General features: G+C 53.0%; 2 protein-coding genes across 2 annotated transcripts in view; both read right to left on the bottom strand.

The window, feature by feature from the left end:
* Window positions 1-13,696, bottom strand: part of LOC132320356 (sodium-driven chloride bicarbonate exchanger-like) — a 30,345-nt gene extending 16,649 nt beyond the window's left edge. The window contains exons 1-22 of the mRNA XM_059832638.1: window positions 13,680-13,696; window positions 10,745-10,860; window positions 9,912-10,040; window positions 9,327-9,462; window positions 8,953-9,113; window positions 8,669-8,848; window positions 8,412-8,500; window positions 8,122-8,345; window positions 7,665-7,752; window positions 7,013-7,159; window positions 6,744-6,835; window positions 6,061-6,235; window positions 5,791-5,924; window positions 4,928-5,173; window positions 4,720-4,825; window positions 4,205-4,366; window positions 3,407-3,520; window positions 2,897-3,058; window positions 2,055-2,306; window positions 1,347-1,415; window positions 626-799; window positions 389-526 (exon numbers count right to left, since the gene is read on the bottom strand). Of these exons, the coding sequence (XP_059688621.1) occupies window positions 389-526; window positions 626-799; window positions 1,347-1,415; window positions 2,055-2,306; window positions 2,897-3,058; window positions 3,407-3,520; window positions 4,205-4,366; window positions 4,720-4,825; window positions 4,928-5,173; window positions 5,791-5,924; window positions 6,061-6,235; window positions 6,744-6,835; window positions 7,013-7,159; window positions 7,665-7,752; window positions 8,122-8,345; window positions 8,412-8,500; window positions 8,669-8,848; window positions 8,953-9,113; window positions 9,327-9,462; window positions 9,912-10,040; window positions 10,745-10,860; window positions 13,680-13,696 (3,111 nt within the window). The remainder of the gene's footprint in view (window positions 1-388; window positions 527-625; window positions 800-1,346; window positions 1,416-2,054; window positions 2,307-2,896; window positions 3,059-3,406; window positions 3,521-4,204; window positions 4,367-4,719; window positions 4,826-4,927; window positions 5,174-5,790; window positions 5,925-6,060; window positions 6,236-6,743; window positions 6,836-7,012; window positions 7,160-7,664; window positions 7,753-8,121; window positions 8,346-8,411; window positions 8,501-8,668; window positions 8,849-8,952; window positions 9,114-9,326; window positions 9,463-9,911; window positions 10,041-10,744; window positions 10,861-13,679) is intronic.
* Window positions 13,697-14,833: 1,137 nt separating this feature from the next.
* The window catches only part of LOC132320355 (electroneutral sodium bicarbonate exchanger 1-like), a 29,607-nt gene continuing 19,935 nt past the window's right edge, over window positions 14,834-24,505 (bottom strand). Inside the window, exons 27-45 of the mRNA XM_059832636.1 lie at window positions 24,265-24,444; window positions 24,008-24,096; window positions 23,718-23,875; window positions 23,261-23,348; window positions 22,609-22,755; window positions 22,338-22,429; window positions 21,655-21,829; window positions 21,385-21,518; window positions 20,522-20,767; window positions 20,314-20,419; window positions 19,799-19,960; window positions 19,001-19,114; window positions 18,491-18,652; window positions 17,649-17,900; window positions 16,941-17,009; window positions 16,220-16,393; window positions 15,983-16,120; window positions 15,442-15,542; window positions 14,834-14,921 (exon numbers count right to left, since the gene is read on the bottom strand). Of these exons, the coding sequence (XP_059688619.1) occupies window positions 14,834-14,921; window positions 15,442-15,542; window positions 15,983-16,120; window positions 16,220-16,393; window positions 16,941-17,009; window positions 17,649-17,900; window positions 18,491-18,652; window positions 19,001-19,114; window positions 19,799-19,960; window positions 20,314-20,419; window positions 20,522-20,767; window positions 21,385-21,518; window positions 21,655-21,829; window positions 22,338-22,429; window positions 22,609-22,755; window positions 23,261-23,348; window positions 23,718-23,875; window positions 24,008-24,096; window positions 24,265-24,444 (2,675 nt within the window). The remainder of the gene's footprint in view (window positions 14,922-15,441; window positions 15,543-15,982; window positions 16,121-16,219; window positions 16,394-16,940; window positions 17,010-17,648; window positions 17,901-18,490; window positions 18,653-19,000; window positions 19,115-19,798; window positions 19,961-20,313; window positions 20,420-20,521; window positions 20,768-21,384; window positions 21,519-21,654; window positions 21,830-22,337; window positions 22,430-22,608; window positions 22,756-23,260; window positions 23,349-23,717; window positions 23,876-24,007; window positions 24,097-24,264; window positions 24,445-24,505) is intronic.

Below are 24,505 nucleotides of genomic sequence, written 5' to 3'. Positions count from 1 at the left end.
ACACCCAGCAAAAACATTGCATGCTGCCCTCTCCTTCTGACTCGTGGCACCTTTAGCTATTAGCGCAGCAGGGTAAAGACCTTTCACTCTGAATTTTTTTGGGGGGGGGCGTTAAAAACACTGTTACGAGCCAATCTTTCCATCATCATCATCATCATCATCATCTGTTATTATAAATGACTCATTTAAAAAATTATACCTCTATTCAAGTGTTAAGCTCACTGCTCATTCAGGGAAAAAAAAGGTTAAGATGTGGGATCCAGGCTATTAGGATCTGTTTCTTTTGAGTTCTGATCTTGCCCCAACATGTAAAGACAAGCTGTGCTAGAAACAGGCAATCTCACAGCCCGAGGGAGATGTCCAGCCCCGAGCGCCCAGCAAGCGTTACCTCTTCTTCATTGGCTTCGTTTTTGGCACCGTCCAACTTCTTCTGCTTGCTCTCTGGCATAAGGTCATCCAGGAAGCTGAGCTCTCGCTTTGAGAAGCAGAAATCCATGGCTTTCCGGACAAATACAAGAGCCAAAACCTGCACGAAATAGAGGGAAGATGCGGTGAGGCCAGAGGTGGTGCTACATCTCACTCCAACGTGGCAAACATCCCTGTGCCGAGCGGCACCGCCTCTTACCATCATGGGAAAGACGATGGCGGCACGGGACACCTTGATGGCCCAGAGCAGGACGAGGCAGATCAGCTGGATCACGGTGAAGAAGTGCACCTTTCGCAAGGGGACGTGCCGCAGGTAGATGAAATCCGGCTGGTGTTTCGCCGGCATCCAAAACAGCTTCAAGCGATCGAAGAACTGCAAAATCGAAGTGGAAAAGTTGCCACCTTGGGACTGCGGAAAGCTTCTGGCCCTCTTGAGACGTGGAGGGAGTTTTCAGGATCTCGCTCGCCATGAGAAACCGTGGATCCCACTATGCTCCTCCTGGGAGCAGCACCCATTTTCCCTTCGCTCCAGCTAGAAACCAGCTTGCCCGTGAGAGCTGCCCACCCACGTGCAATTATGCCACGTTATTCTATGATTAGCTTGTCTTGGCCCACTGAATCCCCCAGCAAGGATTTCCACCAGTGGTAGAAATTGCCTTCCCTGTGCACTCAACTCCCCCATTTTCACCTAACCAAACACTGGCCTGCCCTAACCTGTGTTTAAACAGGGAGCGCTCAACTTGCCCGGTCCTCCCAGCCCTATAGACCTCCTGTGCCTCCTCCAATCTTTTTCGTACACAAAATATTTTCATTGCTTGCTTTCCGAGAGGTTTTTTTCCCATGCCGCTGCTTTTTTCCTGCTTCTACGGAGATGAAATACCAGGCAGCGGACATGCTGCACGCTGTAAAAAAGTCCGTACCTGAATTTCTCCGAGCGACGACACGCCCATGTAGAGAAAGACGCCGTAAAGCACAGGCATTGGTATAAACTGAAAGAAAGAATGCAATCATTTATTTTTTTAAATTGCATTTTCAGTAGTACCACTCTCTTCTACAGGCACTGCCTCAAATTGCCTACAGCTTTCCAGTTTCCACAGGGTTAGAGACGTGTCGGATTTTAACCAGCAGAGCTTTTGTGCCTGCGAGTGAGCTAACGCTCTGCTTTAGGCTGACCGTTGGAGTTATCTTTCATCAGCAGAATCCTATCTTCCAGAAAGGTTGGAGGAAAACAGGCGACCATGCTACCATATGCCACGTTCTGTGACGGTAGAAAAACCTTTCTCCTTATTCTTGTAGCAACAAGCAAAAGCGACGTGCCTCCTCTTAGCCTAGCGAGGAGATTATCTTGTGGGAGGAACACGCAAGGAAGCCCATGGAGATGATTTCAGTGTGTTTAGCTACTGGAACGGCTGTGCTGAGGCATTTGGGGGAGCAAATTGCCATCGATAACGTGCTGAACGGCTGGAAAGCGTAAGCGAGGAGGCTGCTTCCCACTGTGGGTCAAGCCCCAAGGTTTGGGATCACCTCCTCCTCCACTCCACAGCTGCTCGGGCCTGGAGAGAGGGGACTGGTTTTGGGTAACCTCCAAAAAGCTCATGGCTGTTGGGTGTTTTGCATTTTCCTCTTACCTTTAACACAGAAGTGAAGAAGACAGAGCAGCCCATGAGCACAAAGATCATGGAGCCAGTGACTCTCTGCTCTCGTATCCCCAGAAACTTGGGTTGTTCTCCTGGAGCTGCGCACTCAGACTCGACTTTGAGGCTATTCACGTGGGTGATGGACAGGACGGTGGCAGCCACAAACCAGGGCAGCCCCATCACGGAGCACACCCCGAGCATCACGGCCACCATGAAAAGGTCCAGGTGGTACCCACATCCTTTCTGCGGGAAGCAAAACAAGGAGATGAGCGTCCCACAGCACAAGAGCAAGGACAACGTCGCAAGTCAGGCTCAAACCCCGCTAGAGCGCAAGTCAACTTCTTGAGAATTTAAAACACGCCTTGGAAACAAATAAGGAGGTATCTGCTCTTTGTGCAAGCCCCTTGCATGAAAAGGTGGCAGGAGTTCAGACAAAGTGGATTTGGTTGTGCGATAGCTACTTCTCAAAAGAAAAAAAGAGACCGGGTTTTTTCCTTTATAAAGAAATTTCCACCACTTGCAAGTAGGATGTGACTCTGAGTTATCCCTGGCAGCGCGTCAACACAATTCGATCCCCCATTCACTGCTGACATTTTAAAACAAAACCACGCTTCTCTATTGCTCCAAGATTAATTTGCTCCTCTGAAAGGCTGCTCATCTGAACTCCCTGTCGTTTGCTCCCTGTGTCATCATTAATGCAGGAGAGCATCCTGCCACGCAGCCTGACGTTTTCCCAAACCAATGCCTTCCCAAAGCATTTGGAATAGGAGCTTCTCCCCGTGCCTGCAGCCCGGAGTGGGTTGGGGATGGGCTCATCTCTTGCAGCCCCTTACCTTCAGCCTGTGCTCCTTCCTGTTCACAATAACAGCAGTGATCTGCTGGTCCATGAAGATCAAGATGGTGCAGAGCAGAGCTGGGATGAGCGCAGCCAACACCGTCCACCAAGGGTTGGGTCCTACGGGGCTGATGAACCACCCGCGGTCGTCTCTGGTAGGCTGCAACAAAGCACACACATCAGCATCATCTCCCAGCCCAGCCACCTCACTGGCTTTGCTTTTCCCCTCCATTCCCATGTCAGAGCACCTCCCAGCCCTGGCTTCACGTCACCCTGGGGTTCAGCACTGCCGGTGCCCTCTTTGCAAGCACCTACAGATACTTCTCCTGGAGGTATCTAGTTTTGGGGCTGTCTTCTCCTTTCCCGAAGGAAACAATGCGCTTGGAGGCAGAAGAGGAGATGGTCGCACCACCAGCATCTCCTCCGGACTCAGCCCTGTCCTGCCCCGGCATCACCTTGTGGCATCCCCAAGGGCTGAAACCAGCTCCCTGCCAAAACACCCCGTTACCTTGAACATATGGGGGACGTGGAGCTTCGGTGATGGGATCCCAATCATGAAGTCCATGAGCACCATGACGACGATGGTGAGGAAAACAGCAAAGTCGCTTACTGTGGACCGTACCTGGGGCAAGAAACCAGAGCTGAAGGGGGCGTCGCAAAGGGGGCCACAACATGACATGGAAAAGTGAGGGACGTCAACGCCATTAAGACCGGTTAACAAAACCCCTCCATGCTGAGGACATGCAGCCAAATCCCTTGGTTAGATACCGTTGCTGTGTTTGTGCCTGTGAGATCTGGTGCCAGGCAATACAAAATGTTTAATTAGGTGGAAAAGGGTTGTCTTAATTGAAACCTTAAAAAAAAAAAAAAATTACAAAAGAAGGAAGCAGATGTCTGCCACGACAGCCACGCTCACAGCTAAAACGGGAATAAGGCACTGAGGCATCATTTGCTCCTCAAAAGGAAGAAATAGTGTCGTTTGCTATGGCAGCTCCTCAGCTGAATCAGCCTTCCCCTTGAGCACATAATGCACAGAAGGTGAAAAAAAGTAACTGTGGAAGACCTGATTTCCCACTGCCTGAGCAAGAGATGGCTCCAGGACAGGTCGCCAGGCAGGTGGGAAATGCTACGATCCTTTTGCGCTCATGGAAATGAGTGAGGGACGTCCACGCTGATGGAGAGCTTGGCCTTCAAGGTCAACGTTTCCCAGCTCGACCGAGTGGTGGCAAATACTGCTTAGTGCTCCAGGAAAGCCATTTTGGGAAATGAGCGTGGAGACTGCTGCTGGCCACCGTCTTCTACCTACTCTGGTTGGGAAGTATCGGCTGGTCTTAAACTTCTTCAGTAAGCTCGACAGCACAAAGGTGGAGAAGAAGAGGATGCAGCACCAGAAGAGGACGTCAGGCGTGTAGGGGCCATTGGGTCCACAGGCAGGTCCTTGAAACTCTCCATGCAAATACCGACATTCCTGGAGAAACAGAGCATCAGGACACAAAGGCAGTGCACGTGCGGCAAGGAAACCTCGCATAACGAGGGGGTTATTTCTGCTGCCGGTCAGAAATATTGTCCTGCCACCGCGTTGAGGAGGCGGACAGTTATTACCCACGATGTTGGGCACAAGGTGGACTGGACAAGGTGGACTCTCCTTCCCAGGACCAAGCGGGTTAAAACCACCCATTAGATGTAAGCAATGACTTTTCAGAGCAGCACTAGCACAGCTGGAAGCCCATCACCACCTGAAGGGCTCCGACTTGCGCACCACGCGAATGCCCCTGGACCCCGTGGCCGTGGCACAAGGAAGCAGTGGCTCGGGGCACTTACGGTCACCGTGAGGTTTTCCCAGGCGATGCCAGACACGTTGATCTTGTTGCTCTCCCAGAAACGCAGGGTTTCATTGCTGGGATGCGTCGGTGCCTCACACTTACAGCTGGGAGGAGAGAAGCCAAGACACGGGTAAGGGAGAGGCGATGCAGGTGCAGCCCTGAGCTCCTGCCAAGGGGCAGGGGCGTTTTAGGAGGAAAAAACCCACTAGTCGATGGTGAGGAAGTCGAGCTGGCTGTGCATGTGCACAGGGTAGGTCTCCCGCAGGTGACTCAGCTTCTCTAGAGCCTCGTAGATGAAGATGAGGCAGATGAGGGAGGCGAAGGCTTCTTCGGTGAAGCGGGTGATGTAGCACACCAAAGAGCTGGCGTCGGTGGCCACCAGCACGATGCAGAAGAAGGCGGTCCACAGCCCGATGCATGCCCGCAGAGAGAGATAGGAGAGCGTGTACTCCCTGGGAAACCAAAATAAAACCAAGGGTGGAAAGGCCAGCAAGAGGCTCCAAGTTGGGGCTTAATGATAAATTTAAATTGCAATAAGGGTGGTTCATCTCACATCGAAGTCATCACAGCAGAAGGACTGTCATGGAAAATACCCATTTCACATGAAAAACTCCTACTTCTCCAATGAAATCATCCAAACTCACAACATTTCAGCAGTAGACTATTTGGCTACCTGAGCAAACTGTATTTCCACTTCCAGCAACAATCAGGCTAAGAAGTGCCTTGTTTTGTACTCAGAGGGAAGCAAATCTTCCCCCATTCCCAAACCAGAGTGATTTGTCTCCTCTTCCTTGTGCAGCCCATCTTGGGCATCCACATCCTTGTGGTTTCTCCTCCTCCAGCTGCTTCGCTTTAAGCCTAAAACCCCCAAATGACCCCATCCATCCTTCAGAGAGCCAGGGCTCTCGCACCATCACATACTAAAGCAGCAGCGTGCAGCATCTGTGACACACAAGACAACTTCAGTCGAACAACTGCCGCTGAGAGAAATGAAAGACAAACATCTTTTCTCCATCCCCGCTGCCTTCTGAAGGCTCTCACAGCACCCGGCCGCAGCAACCAGCCTTACTTGCAGAATTTGTAGAGGATCTTCTCAAAGACGAGCACGGGTCCGGTGCTGCCGAGGATGGTGAGAGGTTGGCCAGCAAAGAGGGAAAACACCACGCCGGTCATGGAGGCGCCCAGCAGCGACTCCATGGCACTCTGTCCGGGGAAGAGAGGCAGCAGTGAGTACAGAAAGCATTAGGGGGAAAAAAAACCCAGAGCAAACTCACTGCAGCAAGGACTTTTGCATGAGTTTTATCCTCCCCCGTGCCACCCAACAGAGAGAGCTGCTCACTATGTGGCCATCGGTCGCCTCCCCCAGCAGTCCCCCGAAGGTGATGACAGGGGACATGCAGGCACAGTAGAGGAAGAGGAAGGACGCCAGACACTGCAGCCTCAGACCATCCCGAAAGTCGCTCCAGAACCACGGGGCTTTTCGCTTCACATCCAGGATCAAACCTCCAAAGAGCCTGGAAGAAGGACAAAATAGAGACAGTTCTCCTGCAAGACCACATGGACTTTTCTTGGCTGCAGAAGGGCAATCACAAGCATGGAGTAATTTTCAGTGCTGAAAAGAAGCCGTCTCCTTCTCCCTTTTTACACCCACTAGAAGCTGAGGCACGCCAAAATGCCCTCCAACAACAAAAATAAAAAGAAGAAAAAAGAAAAAACAAGACCTAACCTGAGAGCCCATCCCCTCTTACTGCAACACTCCCTTGCTCTGAGAAGCAGCAGAGCTCTACCTGGAGGTATTTGCACATCTGCTTCCACCCCAAATCAAGAAAACCTGTGTGCACTGATGCTGTGGCTGAGCCCAGCTGCCCACATCTCCCACCTGCCCAGCCCAGGGACCCAGCTGGGCATGTGGAGCCCCTTCACTGAACCAAAAAACCCCAAAAACCTGCTCAAAGGCAAGGTGCATGCTCAGATTTGGGAGGCAAGCAGAAAAAAAACACCCCAAACTATCAAAGCTTGCACCTTCCCGTCCGCTCCAGTTCAGGACCGCTGTGCTTCTCTGGCTCACTGTCAGAAGCACTGTCATCGAGAGCTCCTGGCATCTTCCTTTTTTCCTGTTCAAATGGAAATAAGAAAGACAGCTATTTGTAACCACTGGCTTGTTTTGCTTCTGGTCTGGCCATGTGACTGTGTCAAATAGGGACCTTGTGAATCTGGAGCCCTGAACAGCATCCCCAGCTGCCTGCCGTCCTGCCCATCCCCCTCGCACCTCCCTCCACCGCAGCACCCACCTGCGAAGGGACGTTTTTCGGGGGCTCGATTCGGATCGATGGATCCCACTCTCCAGGCGGCAAGACCGTGACCTGATCCAGAAACTCATCGATGCCGGCCACGAGGTCAGCCCGGTTCTTGGCTTTATAGGCGACGTCATGGAAAACCTGCCCGTAGGAGACAACCTGCTCAGAGGACAACCCATCTCGCATGCCCTAAGCAGTGCAATAAGCACTTGGCTAAACGCAAGATAATTTCCCCCAAATTTCCTGCTGGCAATGGCAGGAAGTATTCCCCCAAAAGGAAAAATCTGTCCATCGTGTTCCTTGTAATCCTCTCCTCCACGAGGCCCCCCATCCCCCATGGCACACCGCAGCCTGTTGCTTAAAGAGGACAAGTTTTACTGGCCCTGGCAATGCCACCACTGGGGACAGCATGCTGGGGACCCCGGGGAGAAGGACGAGGTGCAGGATGCACCCCGGGTGGGATTTCAGCCTCCAGGATGTGGGGGGATGCAAACGTGCGTGTTTGCTTTGGGGTGCGAACGAAGGGTGGGCTATTTGGAGAGCTGCCGGCAGCGGGGACAGCAAATGCTCTTCCTCACTACTACAGAGACAGGGAGAGGTGAAGAAAGCCAAAAATGACCCAGAGATATCCCTTCTCACGTCGCACCTCATCCGTCATGATAGTAGCCATGGACCTGCCGATCTCATGGTACTGATGGGCTTTTCCTTCTGGTCCAAGCAAAACAAACAGGAACCTGGGCAAGACAAACAAAAGGAGAGAAACGAACGTGTCATGGCTCAAAGAGCACCCAAGGAAATCCCTGGCAGCTCCCAGCCCAGAGCACGGCTCGAGAGGGGACACGGAGGCTCACCGACTCCGGTGATGAATTGGAAATTCATCAAAACCCATCGCAAATTTCATTTTGGGGCCAACTCTCATTCACGTTGGCCAATGGGTTTAAAAGCTACAGCAGGGAAGGGGGAAATGAAGGCAAGGAGACGTGGCTGGCAGAAACGTGCTGGCTCCCGCTGGCCTTGTTCCCTTGGGATGCCAAACTGATGCATGCCATCTGATGTTTTGTTGGGGGGGTTTGAAATAAAAACTTTGTGCTTCTCGTTCAGACCTTGTTGGGATGGGAACTTCCGTCATGCCCGAGAGGAGGACAGCCGGGGTCAGGCGGACAAATGCCACGATGGGCTGGCGAAGGAAATCCAGCTCTCCTACGAGCACGTTGGACGCTTCAGCCCCGCTGGGAATTTTCTTCATGAAGTGCAGCTCCGCCTGGGCACGACAAGCCATTTTCAGGCAATTACCCCAAAAGCAAAGCCCACAGCACCCTGCAGCTCCCTCTGCAGCCAAGGTTGCAATAGCAAATTCGGCCCTGAAGGCCTAAGAAAGCTATGAGTGTCTCACCTTGCTTAAATCCGTTGTGCTGGTCTCATGGTTCACCCCATTTTTAGCTTCCACAGTGGTGGGAGAAGGATGAGGGGTAAGTGTTTGAGCTGGTAGAAAAAAGAAAGACACTCAGAAAGACGGACAAGGAGCAATTGGGATGCTTCTCCTTTGCTAGGACAAACCTAATGGGGCCAAAGCCCTGCAGAAACCCTCATCTGCTGCCAAAGCCCTGCAGAAACCTTCACCGGGTGCCAAAGCCCTGCAGGAACCCTCACCTGGCTTGTCGAGGAGGTGCAGGTCCGACCCCTTCTTGCTCACATCAGCAAACGAGCGGAGAAGGTTGTTTCTTTTCTTCTCGTTCTGATGGTGGTGCTTCTTCAAAAGAACTTCTCCAATTTTTGCCCGCGTGCGCTCGTCAAACTCCGTGAGCTGTTCTTGCTGGCCCAGGATCAGATCTGAGCATGGCACAGGAAAATGAGGCAGGGTTTGATCTGGGAAGGAAGGGCACAGCGGCGAGCCAAGCTCGACCGTTCCCGGAGGGACGCGGCACCCACAGTACCTGCGATCTCTTCGATGCTGTTGGCACTAATGTCCAGCAGCACCGTGCCATTGATGATGCAGCTCCTCAGCTCAAAGAGGCTGTGCAAGGACAGCGTGGCCACATAGGGCTTGCTCCAGCGCTCGCCGCCGTCTTCCACGTCCTCCTCAAACTTCAGCCACCTGCGGACATCGGGTGCTGTCAGCCCCATTGCAAGGAAACAGCCCCAGCTCTCCAACCCCTTTAACAGAGCTACAGGTAGCAAGAGGAGACGGCTCCTCGCATCGGCACCTACAGCTGCAAAAGCTTCGCGTCCTGCGGAGCGGAAAGCAGAGCCCGCGTGCACTGCTGGCGCAGGGACTCCTCTCCCACCACAGCCGGCAGCAGGGATTTACCTTGCCGTTTCCTTCCACTCGGCATCTTCGCCCTCTTTCACGCAGATCTCATCCAGCTCGGTGAACAAGGCGTGAGGGACATGCTGCTCGTCCTCCTTGGTCCTGAGGATGAACTGCACCCGCTGGGACGGGGTGCCTGGGGGCAGAACACAGAGACCCGTCCCGTTACCACGCTCGAATATGGCCCATCACGCTCACGTGCAAAGCGGGCATCAGATCGGCACCAGTTCAGCCACAAATATTGGGCCGGCCCCTCTCCCCTGGCTCTGTTGGGGCTTGCACAGAGCCACGGAGAAGGAGAAGCATCTATTCCACCCCTGCACAAGGATGGGCAGCTTTCCTTCCCCACATTTCCATTTTTAAAGCAGGCATCCCGCTGAGGAAGATGAGCCTAAATCCATTATACATTTAACTACCTCAAAAAAAAAAAGATGAAAGTTTTGAAAAAGAGGGTCTTGTTAAATAATGCCACTTTCCCTCGGAAGAACAGCAAGTCACTCAAACTAGCCACATGGACCTGTTTGCAGAAGACCCCAGCGCCCATGTAGCCCCAAGGAGTTTAGTGAACGGGGTGGCGGGACTTACAGTGGTAGCCCCGCTCCGTCGGGGCACAGTCCTCCTCCTGTTCCCGATGCTTCTGCTTGTGGGGTCGGTGATGCCGGTGGCATTGCCCCACCAGCGGCATCTGCACGCCGGCGTACAGGGTCCGGTGGCCTGCAAAAAAGCAGCATTTGCATCACTCGCGATATTGGGGAGATGGATGACGCAGACACCACGGTTAAATCAGTGCAGCCGTCCCAGGAGGAAACACCAATTTTGTTTTCACTGGATCCCTGAATGTCACAGACCTCTCCTTTTTTCCAAGCCTGTTTTACTCGAACTTTGCAACAACAGAGCAACAACAAGTGATGGCTCCCCCAAAAGTGCCCTGAAAGCATCCAACTTCTTCTCAAATTCCAGCTTGGGCTGGCCAACACTCAGCCTTGCTCATTAAGCAGTGACAGAAGGGAATTCTTTTTAAAATCTTTGTATGGCACAAGGCGACAAGAGAAGATCCAATCAGTCCCATGATAAGGAACTCCAGAAGAAAAGAAGAAAAGCACAGCCTCGCGCCTGCAGCTGTCCAATTATTCTCCAGACCTCTCCAAGCCAGGAGCAGCCTCTGCGAGTAAACAAGCCGTGAATTATCCAGCCCCATGGCTAAAGCTCACACCGTGACCTCCGCGGGGGCTTTTTCCCTCTGTTGAAAAGCCGTAATATTAAAACACGTGAAAATAACTGTGCTGCTTTATTAAGAAGCATGGCACGTTTTGCTGCACATGATGTCACACCGAGTGAGGGACATTGTAGGGACTTTGTGCAACGGGAAAAGGCGCCGGGCTGGTGGCCCCTCTACCAGCATCTCAGCAGAGACTCACCTTCCAACTCCTCCTTCTCATAGTGAATCTTGGCACCGTTGCTCCTTCTCCCCTGGTCAATCAGTGCCTCCTCGTCATGCCTCTGTTTAGCAATGAGAAGAAGGTAAAAGTTGGGGCTGGGCGTCTAGAGCTCCCTTGCGTCCTGCCGGCAAGTCTCCTTCTCTCTTAGACACCGTTTTGCCTCCGTGCTGCGACCAGGGATGCTAAACCTGCCCCTGGCAGCCCTCCCCAGTGCAAAGCATCTCCCCCTGCCCATCCTTCTGCCCTCCAGGGAAATGCCAATGGGATTTCGGGGAGAGTTTTCCCCCTGTTTGGGGGATGCTCAGCCCTTCGGCTGTGCTACCTGTAACTCTTCCAGAAGTGTCATTTTGTAAGCCCCGTTCTGGTTCATCCTCACGTCGGTCACCGGTTTGGGGGGATAATTGAACCTCCAGATCAATCAGGGGGCCAGAGTCCCCCGGGACACCTGGACAGCTCTCACCGAGAGGAGCTCAGTGGCACCCAGTGTGCACCAACTCCAGAGACACAACAAGTGACCGTTTATGGCATCACAATCGGTGATGCGTATCCAGGCAGTTATTTAAAGCCACGCACCCCAGGACTCTTCCCGCTTGGAAAACTTAGTGGATGGGGAGAAACCAGCTCTGTTTTGGGCAAAAACTAGCCGGAATAGAGAAAAGGGGTGTAAATGCCGCATCCTGCTGGGCCAAAAGGCATAAGCAGCGTTTGGGTGTATTTAAAAGCACAAGCTGCCAAAATACGAGTGAGGTGCAAAGCCTTGGGGAAAATACGCCTTACGGGGCAAAATACACATTAGGAGGAAACATAGGAGGAAACAGGACAAGTGAGCACCTCCGTCTCTGCAGCAAGATGCTCTCAGCGTCCCATGGCCCTTCTGTTGCAGCATCCTTGAAATCGCGGCAAGCCTTGCGCGGAGATGCCACCGAAGGAAAGGGCCCCGCTCAGAACTCACTCGGTCCCGGTTAGGCCACTCAAATGGACTCGGAGCGCTTATTTTGTTGAGGAAATTGCTGGAGGAGTTAAGGGTTTCGTAGAGCTGTGGGGTTGCGGACCTGTGGCCTTGGGATGGGATGGAGCAGGAAGGGGAGAAGCCTTCGGAAAGCAGTTTATCCCATCCCAGCATGGGCACCAGCACTTGCAAACGCTTTGCCTTCCCTCTCTGTCCTTCTCCGCTGCTGACAGGTGCCTACAAAACATCACATTGTCAAAACTGGGCTGGGCAAGGGGATGCCGAGCTTTGCATCGCTCACTTTGGAGTTTTGGAGCAGCCAGAGTTGTTCCGCTTAGCACTATTTCCTAAGCACAAAGCTCTGGCTGGTTGCTTCGAAGCTGCTTTTGTTGGGAGGCTGAAAGCAGTAATTGCTTGTAAAACTGAAATCGGAAATCACTGGAGCAAAGGAGGAAGGTCCGACTTTTCGGGGAACGGTTCTCTTTGCAGAAGGTGAGTGCCTTTTCCTCCCTTCTGTACTACCAACCTCTGAAGAAATCAAACCAGAGTAATGAGTGCTTGCTGACAGGCACCCAGCAGTCTGGTTTTCAGCAAATAAAGGGTGACGATTGGGCAGCCTCACTATTACAATGTGCCTCGTTCTTCTGTATTTGTCCAGACGAGCTCCCTTCTGGCTCTCTACCAGCCCACGCAGGGACATTGCCATGTCCCCCCCAGGATTTCTCGGCTGTCTCAGCCCAGAGACGGGCTGCACGGGGACGTGGCGGGGCAGAGTCAGGAGGGGGCCATGCTTCGGGCACGGTGCTGAGCCCCACTCCACGCTGGCGGCTGCGTGGCAGGAAAAGCCTTTGGGGACCTTCTGCCGTGAACCTCAACATCAGCTCTCCATCCTGGAGCTGGAGGAGGTTGAGCGAAACCTCGGGGCAGCACCACGCTCCCTCCCAGGAGCAGCAAGCAGGGACCAGGGCGGAGGCACGAACCCACCGCAGCCGAGCAAGACGTCGGGCAAATGATATGGGACGGGATAGTGCATATACCTGATGTCAGGAACAAGCCTGGCCGGGCTTGGCAGACCCCCTGAAACCCAAAATTATTTCTATGCATTTATTACGGCTTTTCTGGAGGATGCTCCACACAGTGAAGTACTTTGCAGGACACAGCCCCTGCCCTGGCCACCTCCTGCAGGGAGGCTGCCAGATGCCACCATGTGCATTAAACCACCTTTTCTCCCCCCATCCTTCCCTCCTGAGCAGATGGCAGTCGTACGAATCCCAAAGCACCCAAAGCTTCGCCTCCAACACCAAGCGGCACTCGGAAGGCACCTTCACCACTCTTAGGGATTTACCCACGCCGGCCACCCTAACAGGGGCCGACCCTGGGATCCCGCTGAGAAGGCAGAGTCCCAGGGAAGGTTTCCCATCCCTCTTTGAGGAGTTCTCGGGTGACAGCTCGAGCTGGCTGCCTCTGGAGAGGGACCCCTACCCCCACTCATGCCCCCCAATTATACCTGTACCACCCAGCACCCCATCCCCAGGTCCAACCTGGAGGCCGAGCCCTTAATTCTCCCAGAGGGACATCACCTTCCCTTGGCTTCCAGCTCCGGCCTGGGGCTCTTCCCCAGCCTCTCCCTCCACTTACTCCAAACCCCACCCTCAGCACAGCCCCACACACACTCCCCTCCTCCTTCCTCTGACCTCTCTCTTCCTTAATCCTTTCCTCACCTCCAGCACACTATACAGAGGGAGCCAGACGCACCACCTCCTCCACTGACTTCCCTGGCCAGGCGGGGACACGGTTGGAAAAATACTTTGGAATACCCGGAGCTGCTCAGCTCTTGCGGCCTAAGGCTTCAACTCCTTCAGCTGCTTCCGCCTCCCTTTTCTCGGGAACGGCTCCCGCGGCGCTGCAGGACAGCAGCTGTCCCCTCCGACAGTCACCATGCCACGCTGGCAAAAGTCAACCTACAGCTTGCAAAACCCCATCCCGTAAAAGCCGTCTGATTTTGGCCCTGCTTGGGGATGTACCCCTTTCTTCCTTACAGAGCAATTCTGTAGTTTCTTTTCCCCACCCGTTTGCAAGGAGCAACAACTTGCCCTTGGCATTTGGGGTTGGCTTCATGCACGAACAGGCTCCCGCAGAGGATGGGACAAGCCGATGGCAGGAGGGCTCGTGCACCCGTCCCAGCTGGGCACGAGGCACCAGTTGCAGACGCCGAGAGCCTGGAGCACGTGCTGAGCCCACAGCAAGATGCAGGGCTGCAAGAGGACCTTTTCTTCTGGCTTGTCCTCTCCTCCCAGGCTCCACGGCCAGCCGACTCGACCGCATGTGCCTGAGGTGACACCACAGCCCAACGACCCCCCGCCCCAAAACCTCAAGAGAGCACGAGAGCCATCTCTGCTTCACAGCTTCTTCCTGCATAGCGGCAGGGGAAGGGAGAAGGAAAAGGCATCTTGCCGCTTTCCTCCCGGCTCATCCCACCCTGGGAGAGAAGAGACTTTGCAAGGACAGGGGAGAAGAAAAAACTACAGAGTGCCAGGGAGGTAAAAGGAAGGAAAACAGCACTGAATGATAAAGCGGCAGCAGTCCCTCTACCACTACAAACCCACACCACCACACGCACGTACACACGGGAACTTCACGACACCGAACTCCCATTGACTGGCACGTACACCTCAGTTTGCTGGTCTAGAGATACTGAATGCCTGAAGCACACCAAGGAGAACTGAAAACATCGACATGGCTTTAATGGGAATCCTCCAACTGGAAAACAGCGGTATCTCCCCGTCTCTGCGTTGGCACGTCCCTGAGTCACGTTCTCACTCCTCCCCTTCAAAGCCGAGGCTCCTAAATAGCAAAACTGGGGGGAAAAAAGACAAAAAGAGGGAGAGCACCATCAGTGGAAGACCTGCCGGCTGCTGCTGGTTCAACCCTGTTCGTGGGACCACCCTGGCAGTGACAAGCTGGTTTGCATGCCACGGTCCTCGCTGCCTGTTCCCAGGGACGGGCCGTTTGCTCGGTACTGCCTGCCGAAGCACGGGAAAACTGTAGGCATGCGCCGTCGCTTGCAGAGGAGCACGGTCACGTTCACATGCAATCCTTTACCTCTTTCCTCCCTGGATTCAGACTGTTTCTGTGTTCATAGTGAGAGCCTTCCACACGCTCGTTTTCAACACTTCCTCCGAGATATTAATCTCGAAAGGATCAGTCCTGCAATAAATATTTTACAGAGCAATCCGTGACTATGGGAACTGATGCCACCAAGTGTGTTAGCATCAGCAAGAGGAACAGCGGCGCCCCGAGAATCCAAGCTCAGCATAAGCACGGGAGGTTTTGCTGGATGAGGAGTTTTGCGAGGCAAGCCTGAGAGCTGCAGAGCTACAGCTCCGTGCAAAGGCTCTTGCGGGCGTTTAGACTTGGAGTGGGCTCCTAAGCCACTGCTGGTACAGATCATGCCTGCAACCCCTCGTTTTTACGTATGAGGATCTCCAGCTACCCTAAAGTCACTGAGGATGCGACTTTTTGGGGTCAGATGGGAGTTGTGCAGCCACTCTGCTTGGAGGCAGAGCCCTGCGATCCCCTCCTGCAGCCCTGCCCGTAGATGTGATTTTCCCACCAAGCTGACTGCTGCTTTCTATGGGACGCTCAAGAAAGATGCAAGTGGAAAAAACTGTGCCAAACACCTTCCAACTAATCTTGCCAGGGGTCCTGGCACTTGGTGGGGCTTTACCTGTCCCTGCTTTGCTTTGGGATATCCAAGTTGCTGGTCTTGCCCAGTTTCAGCAGAACTGAACCGGCAGCAGCAGCAGCTTCCATCATTTTCGGGGACTCCTGACGGAAAAAAGGGACAAATCAAGTTCTCTGTCTTGGATCCAAGTGGAAAAAACCTGAACACCCAGCAAAAACATTGCATGCTGCCCTCTCCTTCTGACTCGTGGCACCTTTAGCTATTAGCGCAGCAGGGTAAAGACCTTTCACTCTGAATTTTTTGGGGGGGGGGTTAAAAACACTGTTACGAGCCAATCTTTCCATCATCATCATCATCATCTGTTATTATAAATGACTCATTTAAAAAATTATACCTCTATTCAAGTGTTAAGCTCACTGCTCATTCAGGGAAAAAAAAGGTTAAGATGTGGGATCCAGGCTATTAGTATCTGTTTCTTTTGAGTTCTGATCTTGCCCCAACATGTAAAGACAAGCTGTGCTAGAAACAGGCAATCTCACAGCCCGAGGGAGATGTCCAGCCCCGAGCGCCCAGCAAGCGTTACCTCTTCTTCATTGGCTTCGTTTTTGGCACCGTCCAACTTCTTCTTCTTGCTCTCTGGCATAAGGTCATCCAGGAAGCTGAGCTCTCGCTTTGAGAAGCAGAAATCCATGGCTTTCCGGACAAATACAAGAGCCAAAACCTGCACGAAATAGAGGGAAGATGCGGTGAGGCCAGAGGTGGTGCTACATCTCACTCCAACGCGGCAAACATCCCTGTGCCGAGCGGCACCGCCTCTTACCATCATGGGAAAGACAATGGCGGCACGGGACACCTTGATGGCCCAGAGCAGGACGAGGCAGATCAGCTGGATCACGGTGAAGAAGTGCACCTTTCGCAAGGGGACGTGCCGCAGGTAGATGAAATCCGGCTGGTGTTTCGCCGGCATCCAAAACAGCTTCAAGCGATCGAAGAACTGCAAAATCGAAGTGGAAAAGTTGCCACCTTGGGACTGCGGAAAGCTTCTGGCCCTCTTGAGACGTGGAGGGAGTTTTCAGGAACTCGCTCGCCATGAGAAATCGTGGATCCCACTATGCTCCTCCTGGGAGCAGCACCCATTTTCCCTTCGCTCCAGCTAGAAACCAGCTTGCCCGTGAGAGCTGCCCACCCACGTGCAATTATGCCACGTTATTCTATGATTAGCTTGTCTTGGCCCACTGAATCCCCCAGCAAGGATTTCCACCAGTGGTAGAAATTGCCTTCCCTGTGCACTCAACTCCCCCATTTTCACCTAACCAAACACTGGCCTGCCCTAACCTGTGTTTAAACAGGGAGCGCTCAACTTGCCCGGTCCTCCCAGCCCTATAGACCTCCTGTGCCTCCTCCAATCTTTTTCGTACACAAAATATTTTCATTGCTTGCTTTCCGAGAGGTTTTTTTCCCATGCCGCTGCTTTTTTCCTGCTTCTACGGAGATGAAATACCAGGCAGCGGACATGCTGCACGCTGTAAAAAAGTCCGTACCTGAATTTCTCCGAGCGACGACACGCCCATGTAGAGAAAGACGCCGTAAAGCACAGGCATTGGTATAAACTGAAAGAAAGAATGCAATCATTTATTTTTTTAAATTGCATTTTCAGTAGTACCACTCTCTTCTACAGGCACTGCCTCAAATTGCCTACAGCTTTCCAGTTTCCACAGGGTTAGAGACGTGTCGGATTTTAACCAGCAGAGCTTTTGTGCCTGCGAGTGAGCTAACGCTCTGCTTTAGGCTGACCGTTGGAGTTATCTTTCATCAGCAGAATCCTATCTTCCAGAAAGGTTGGAGGAAAACAGGCGACCATGCTACCATATGCCACGTTCTGTGACGGTAGAAAAACCTTTCTCCTTATTCTTGTAGCAACAAGCAAAAGCGACGTGCCTCCTCTTAGCCTAGCGAGGAGATTATCTTGTGGGAGGAACACGCAAGGAAGCCCATGGAGATGATTTCAGTGTGTTTAGCTACTGGAACGGCTGTGCTGAGGCATTTGGGGGAGCAAATTGCCATCGATAACGTGCTGAACAGCTGGAAAGCGTAAGCGAGGAGGCTGCTTCCCACTGTGGGTCAAGCCCCAAGGTTTGGGATCACCTCCTCCTCCACTCCACAGCTGCTTGGGCCTGGAGAGAGGGGACTGGTTTTGGGTAACCTCCAAAAAGCTCGTGGCTGTTGGGTGTTTTGCATTTTCCTCTTACCTTTAACACAGAAGTGAAGAAGACAGAGCAGCCCATGAGCACAAAGATCATGGAGCCAGTGACTCTCTGCTCTCGTATCCCCAGAAACTTGGGTTGTTCTCCTGGAGCTGCGCACTCAGACTCGACTTTGAGGCTATTCACGTGGGTGATGGACAGGACGGTGGCAGCCACAAACCAGGGCAGCCCCATCACGGAGCACACCCCGAGCATCACGGCCACCATGAAAAGGTCCAGGTGGTACCCACATCCTTTCTGCGGGAAGCAAAACAAGGAGATGAGCGTCCCACAGCACAAGAGCAAGGACAACGTCGCAAGTCAGGCTCAAACCCCGCTAGAGCGCAAGTCAACTTCTTGAGAATTTAAAACACGCCTCGGAAACAAATAAGGAGGTATCTGCTCTTTGTGCAAGCCCCTTGCATGAAAAGGTGGCAGGAGTTCAGACAAAGTGGATTTGGTTGTGCGATAGCTACTTCTCAAAAGAAAAAAAGAGACCGGGTTTTTTCCTTTATAAAGAAATTTCCACCACTTGCAAGTAGGATGTGACTCTGAGTTATCCCTGGCAGCGCGTCAACACAATTCGATCCCCCATTCACTGCTGACATTTTAAAACAAAACCACGCTTCTCTATTGCTCCAAGATTAACTTGCTCCTCTGAAAGGCTGCTCATCTGAACTCCCTGTCGTTTGCTCCCTGTGTCATCATTAATGCAGGAGAGCATCCTGCCACGCAGCCTGACGTTTTCCCAAACCAATGCCTTCCCAAAGCATTTGGAATAGGAGCTTCTCCCAGTGCCTGCAGCCCGGAGTGGGTTGGGGATGGGCTCATCTCTTGCAGCCCCTTACCTTCAGCCTGTGCTCCTTCCTGTTCACAATAACAGCAGTGATCTGCTGGTCCATGAAGATCAAGATGGTGCAGAGCAGAGCTGGGATGAGCGCAGCCAACACCGTCCACCAAGGGTTGGGTCCTACGGGGCTGATGAACCACCCGCGGTCGTCTCTGGTAGGCTGCAACAAAGCACACACATCAGCATCATCTCCCAGCCCAGCCACCTCACTGGCTTTGCTTTTCCCCTCCATTCCCATGTCAGAGCACCTCCCAGCCCTGGCTTCACGTCACCCTGGGGTTCAGCACTGCCGGTGCCCTCTTTGCAAGCACCTACAGATACTTCTCCTGGAGGTATCTAGTTTTGGGGCTGTCTTCTCCTTTCCCGAAGGAAACAATGCGCTTGGAGGCAGAAGAGGAGATGGTCGCACCACCAGCATCTCCTCCGGACTCAGCCCTGTCCTGCCCCGGCATCACCTTGTGGCATCCCCAAGGGCTGAAACCAGCTCCCTGCCAAAACACCCCGTTACCTTGAACATATGGGGGACGTGGAGCTTCGGTGATGGGATCCCAATCATGAAGTCCATGAGCACCATGACGACGATGGTGAGGAAAACAGCAAAGTCGCTTACTGTGGACCGTACCTGGGGCAAGAAACCAGAGCTGAAGGGGGCGTCGCAAAGGGGGCCACAACATGACATGGAAAAGTGAGGGACGTCAACGCCATTAAGACCGGTTAACAAAACCCCTCCATGCTGAGGACATGCAGCCAAATCCCTTGGTTAGATACCGTTGCTGTGTTTGTGCCTGTGAGATCTGGTGCCAGGCAATACAAAATGTTTAATTAGGTGGAAAAGGGTTGTCTTAATTGAAACCTTAAAAAAAAAAAAAAATTACAAAAGAAGGAAGCAGATGTCTGCCACGACAGCCACGCTCACAGCTAAAACGGGAATAAGGCACTGAGGCATCATTTGCTCCTCAAAAGGAAGAAATAGTGTCATTTGCTATGGCAGCTCCTCAGCTGAATCAGCCTTCCCCTTGAGCACATAATGCACAGAAGGTGAAAAAAAGTAACTGTGGAAGACCTGATTTCCCACTGCCTGAGCAAGAGATGGCTCCAGGACAGGTCGCCAGGCAGGTGGGAAATGCTACGATCCTTTTGCGCTCATGGAAATGAGTGAGGGACGTCCACGCTGATGGAGAGCTTGGCCTTCAAGGTCAACGTTTCCCAGCTCGACCGAGTGGTGGCAAATACTGCTTAGTGCTCCAGGAAAGCCATTTTGGGAAATGAGCGTGGAGACTGCTGCTGGCCACCGTCTTCTACCTACTCTGGTTGGGAAGTATCGGCTGGTCTTAAACTTCTTCAGTAAGCTCGACAGCACAAAGGTGGAGAAGAAGAGGATGCAGCACCAGAAGAGGACGTCAGGCGTGTAGGGGCCATTGGGTCCACAGGCAGGTCCTTGAAACTCTCCATGCAAATACCGACATTCCTGGAGAAACAGAGCATCAGGACACAAAGGCAGTGCACGTGTGGCAAGGAAACCTCGCATAACGAGGGGGTTATTTCTGCTGCCGGTCAGAAATATTGTCCTGCCACCGCGTTGAGGAGGCGGACAGTTATTACCCACGATGTTGGGCACAAGGTGGACTGGACAAGGTGGACGCTCCTTCCCAGGACCAAGCAGGTTAAAACCACCCATTAGATGTAAGCAATGACTTTTCAGAGCAGCACTAGCACAGCTGGAAGCCCATCACCACCTGAAGGGCTCCGACTTGCGCACCACGCGAATGCCCCTGGGCCCCGTGGCCGCGGCACGAGGAAGCAGTGGCTCGGGGCACTTACGGTCACCGTGAGGTTTTCCCAGGCGATGCCAGACACGTTGATCTTGTTGCTCTCCCAGAAACGCAGGGTTTCATTGCTGGGATGCGTCGGTGCCTCACACTTACAGCTGGGAGGAGAGAAGCCAAGACACGGGTAAGGGAGAGGCGATGCAGGTGCAGCCCTGAGCTCCTGCCAAGGGGCAGGGGCGTTTTAGGAGGAAAAAACCCACTAGTCGATGGTGAGGAAGTCGAGCTGGCTGTGCATGTGCACAGGGTAGGTCTCCCGCAGGTGACTCAGCTTCTCTAGAGCCTCGTAGATGAAGATGAGGCAGATGAGGGAGGCGAAGGCTTCTTCGGTGAAGCGGGTGATGTAGCACACCAAAGAGCTGGCGTCGGTGGCCACCAGCACGATGCAGAAGAAGGCGGTCCACAGCCCGATGCATGCCCGCAGAGAGAGATAGGAGAGCGTGTACTCCCTGGGAAACCAAAATAAAACCAAGGGTGGAAAGGCCAGCAAGAGGCTCCAAGTTGGGGCTTAATGATAAATTTAAATTGCAATAAGGGTGGTTCATCTCACATCGAAGTCATCACAGCAGAAGGACTGTCATGGAAAATACCCATTTCACATGAAAAACTCCTACTTTTTCAATGAAATCATCCAAACTCACAACATTTCAGCAGTAGACTATTTGGCTACCTGAGCAAACTGTATTTCCACTTCCAGCAACAATCAGGCTAAGAAGTGCCTTGTTTTGTACTCAGAGGGAAGCAAATCTTCCCCCATTCCCAAACCAGAGTGATTTGTCTCCTCTTCCTTGTGCAGCCCATCTTGGGCATCCACATCCTTGTGGTTTCTCCTCCTCCAGCTGCTTCGCTTTAAGCCTAAAACCCCCAAATGACCCCATCCATCCTTCAGAGAGCCAGGGCTCTCGCACCATCGCATACTAAAGCAGCAGCGTGCAGCATCTGTGACACACAAGACAACTTCAATCGAACAACTGCCGCTGAGAGAAATGAAAGACAAACATCTTTTCTCCATCCCCGCTGCCTTCTGAAGGCTCTCACAGCACCCGGCCGCAGCAACCAGCCTTACTTGCAGAATTTGTAGAGGATCTTCTCAAAGACGAGCACGGGTCCGGTGCTGCCGAGGATGGTGAGAGGTTGGCCAGCAAAGAGGGAAAACACCACGCCGGTCATGGAGGCGCCCAGCAGCGACTCCATGGCACTCTGTCCGGGGAAGAGAGGCAGCAGTGAGTACAGAAAGCATTAGGGGGAAAAAAAACCCAGAGCAAACTCACTGCAGCAAGGACTTTTGCATGAGTTTTATCCTCCCCCGTGCCACCCAACAGAGAGAGCTGCTCACTATGTGGCCATCGGTCGCCTCCCCCAGCAGTCCCCCGAAGGTGATGACAGGGGACATGCAGGCACAGTAGAGGAAGAGGAAGGACGCCAGACACTGCAGCCTCAGACCATCCCGAAAGTCGCTCCAGAACCACGGGGCTTTTCGCTTCACATCCAGGATCAAACCTCCAAAGAGCCTGGAAGAAGGACAAAATAGAGACAGTTCTCCTGCAAGACCACATGGACTTTTCTTGGCTGCAGAAGGGCAATCACAAGCATGGAGTAATTTTCAGTGCTGAAAAGAAGCCGTCTCCTTCTCCCTTTTTACACCCACTAGAAACTGAGGCACGCCAAAATGCCCTCCAACAACAAAAATAAAAAGAAGAAAAAAGAAAAAACAAGACCTAACCTGAGAGCCCATCCCCTCTTACTGCAACACTCCCTTGCTCTGAGAAGCAGCAGAGCTCTACCTGGAGGTATTTGCACATCTGCTTCCACCCCAAATCAAGAAAACCTGTGTGCACTGATGCTGTGGCTGAGCCCAGCTGCCCACATCTCCCACCTGCCCAGCCCAGGGACCCAGCTGGGCATGTGGAGCCCCTTCACTGAACCAAAAAACCCCAAAAACCTGCTCAAAGGCAAGGTGCATGCTCAGATTTGGGAGGCAAGCAGAAAAAAAACACCCCAAACTATCAAAGCTTGCACCTTCCCGTCCGCTCCAGTTCAGGACCGCTGTGCTTCTCCGGCTTGGTGTGAGAAGCACTGTCATCAAGAGCTCCTGGCATCTTCCTTTTTTCCTGTTCAAATGGAAATAAGAGAAAGACAGCTATTTGTAACCACTGGCTTGTTTTGCTTCTGGTCTGGCCATGTGACTGTGTCAAATAGGGACCTTGTGAATCTGGAGCCCTGAACAGCATCCCCAGCTGCCTGCCGTCCTGCCCGTCCCCCTCGCACCTCCCTCCACCGCAGCACCCACCTGCGAAGGGACGTTTTTCGGGGGCTCGATTCGGATCGATGGATCCCACTCTCCAGGCGGCAAGACCGTGACCTGATCCAGAAACTCATCGATGCCGGCCACGAGGTCAGCCCGGTTCTTGGCTTTATAGGCGACGTCATGGAAAACCTGCCCGTAGGAGACAACCTGCTCAGAGGACAACCCATCTCGCATGCCCTAAGCAGTGCAATAAGCACTTGGCTAAACGCAAGATAATTTCCCCCAAATTTCCTGCTGGCAATGGCAGGAAGTATTCCCCCAAAAGGAAAAATCTGTCCATCGTGTTCCTTGTAATCCTCTCCTCCACGAGGCCCCCCATCCCCCATGGCACACCGCAGCCTGTTGCTTAAAGAGGACAAGTTTTACTGGCCCTGGCAATGCCACCACTGGGGACAGCATGCTGGGGACCCCGGGGAGAAGGACGAGGTGCAGGATGCACCCCGGGTGGGATTTCAGCCTCCAGGATGTGGGGTGATGCAAACGTGCGTGTTTGCTTTGGGGTGCGAACGAAGGGTGGGCTATTTGGAGAGCTGCCGGCAGCGGGGACAGCAAATGCTCTTCCTCACTACTACAGAGACAGGGAGAGGTGAAGAAAGCCAAAAATGACCCAGAGATATCCCTTCTCACGTCGCACCTCATCCGTCATGATAGTAGCCATGGACCTGCCGATCTCATGGTACTGATGGGCTTTTCCTTCTGGTCCAAGCAAAACAAACAGGAACCTGGGCAAGACAAACAAAAGGAGAGAGACGAACGTGTCATGGCTCAAAGAGCACCCAAGGAAATCCCTGGCAGCTCCCAGCCCAGAGCACGGCTCGAGAGGGGACACGGAGGCTCACCGACTCCGGTGATGAATTGGAAATTCATCAAAACCCATCGCAAATTTCATTTTGGGGCCAACTCTCATTCACGTTGGCCAATGGGTTTAAAAGCTACAGCAGGGAAGGGGGAAATGAAGGCAAGGAGACGTGGCTGGCAGAAACGTGCTGGCTCCCGCTGGCCTTGTTCCCTTGGGATGCCAAACTGGTGCATGCCATCTGATGTTTTGTTGGGGGGGTTTGAAATAAAAACTTTGTGCTTCTCGTTCAGACCTTGTTGGGATGGGAACTTCCGTCATGCCCGAGAGGAGGACAGCCGGGGTCAGGCGGACAAATGCCATGATGGGCTGGCGAAGGAAATCCAGCTCTCCTACGAGCACGTTGGACGCTTCAGCCCCGCTGGGAATTTTCTTCATGAAGTGCAGCTCCGCCTGGGCACAACAAGCCATTTTCAGGCAATTACCCCAAAAGCAAAGCCCACAGCACCCTGCAGCTCCCTCTGCAGCCAAGGTTGCAACAGCAAATTCGGCCCTGAAGGCCTAAGAAAGCTATGAGTGTCTCACCTTGCTTAAATCCGTTGTGCTGGTCTCATGGTTCACCCCATTTTTAGCTTCCACAGTGGTGGGAGAAGGATGAGGGGTAAGTGTTTGAGCTGGTAGAAAAAAGAAAGACACTCAGAAAGACGGACAAGGAGCAATTGGGATGCTTCTCCTTTGCTAGGACAAACCTAATGGGGCCAAAGCCCTGCAGAAACCCTCATCTGCTGCCAAAGCCCTGCAGAAACCTTCACCGGGTGCCAAAGCCCTGCAGGAACCCTCACCTGGCTTGTCGAGGAGGTGCAGGTCCGACCCCTTCTTGCTCACATCAGCAAACGAGCGGAGAAGGTTGTTTCTTTTCTTCTCGTTCTGATGGTGGTGCTTCTTCAAAAGAACTTCTCCAATTTTTGCCCGCGTGCGCTCGTCAAACTCCGTGAGCTGTTCTTGCTGGCCCAGGATCAGATCTGAGCATGGCACAGGAAAATGAGGCAGGGTTTGATCTGGGAAGGAAGGGCACAGCGGCGA

This window comes from Gavia stellata, chromosome 35, assembly GCF_030936135.1.
Source record: "Gavia stellata isolate bGavSte3 chromosome 35, bGavSte3.hap2, whole genome shotgun sequence".
NCBI lineage: Eukaryota > Metazoa > Chordata > Aves > Gaviiformes > Gaviidae > Gavia > Gavia stellata.
Note: the sequence above shows the minus strand (reverse complement) of the source record. Positions and strands in the feature narration are given on the sequence as shown.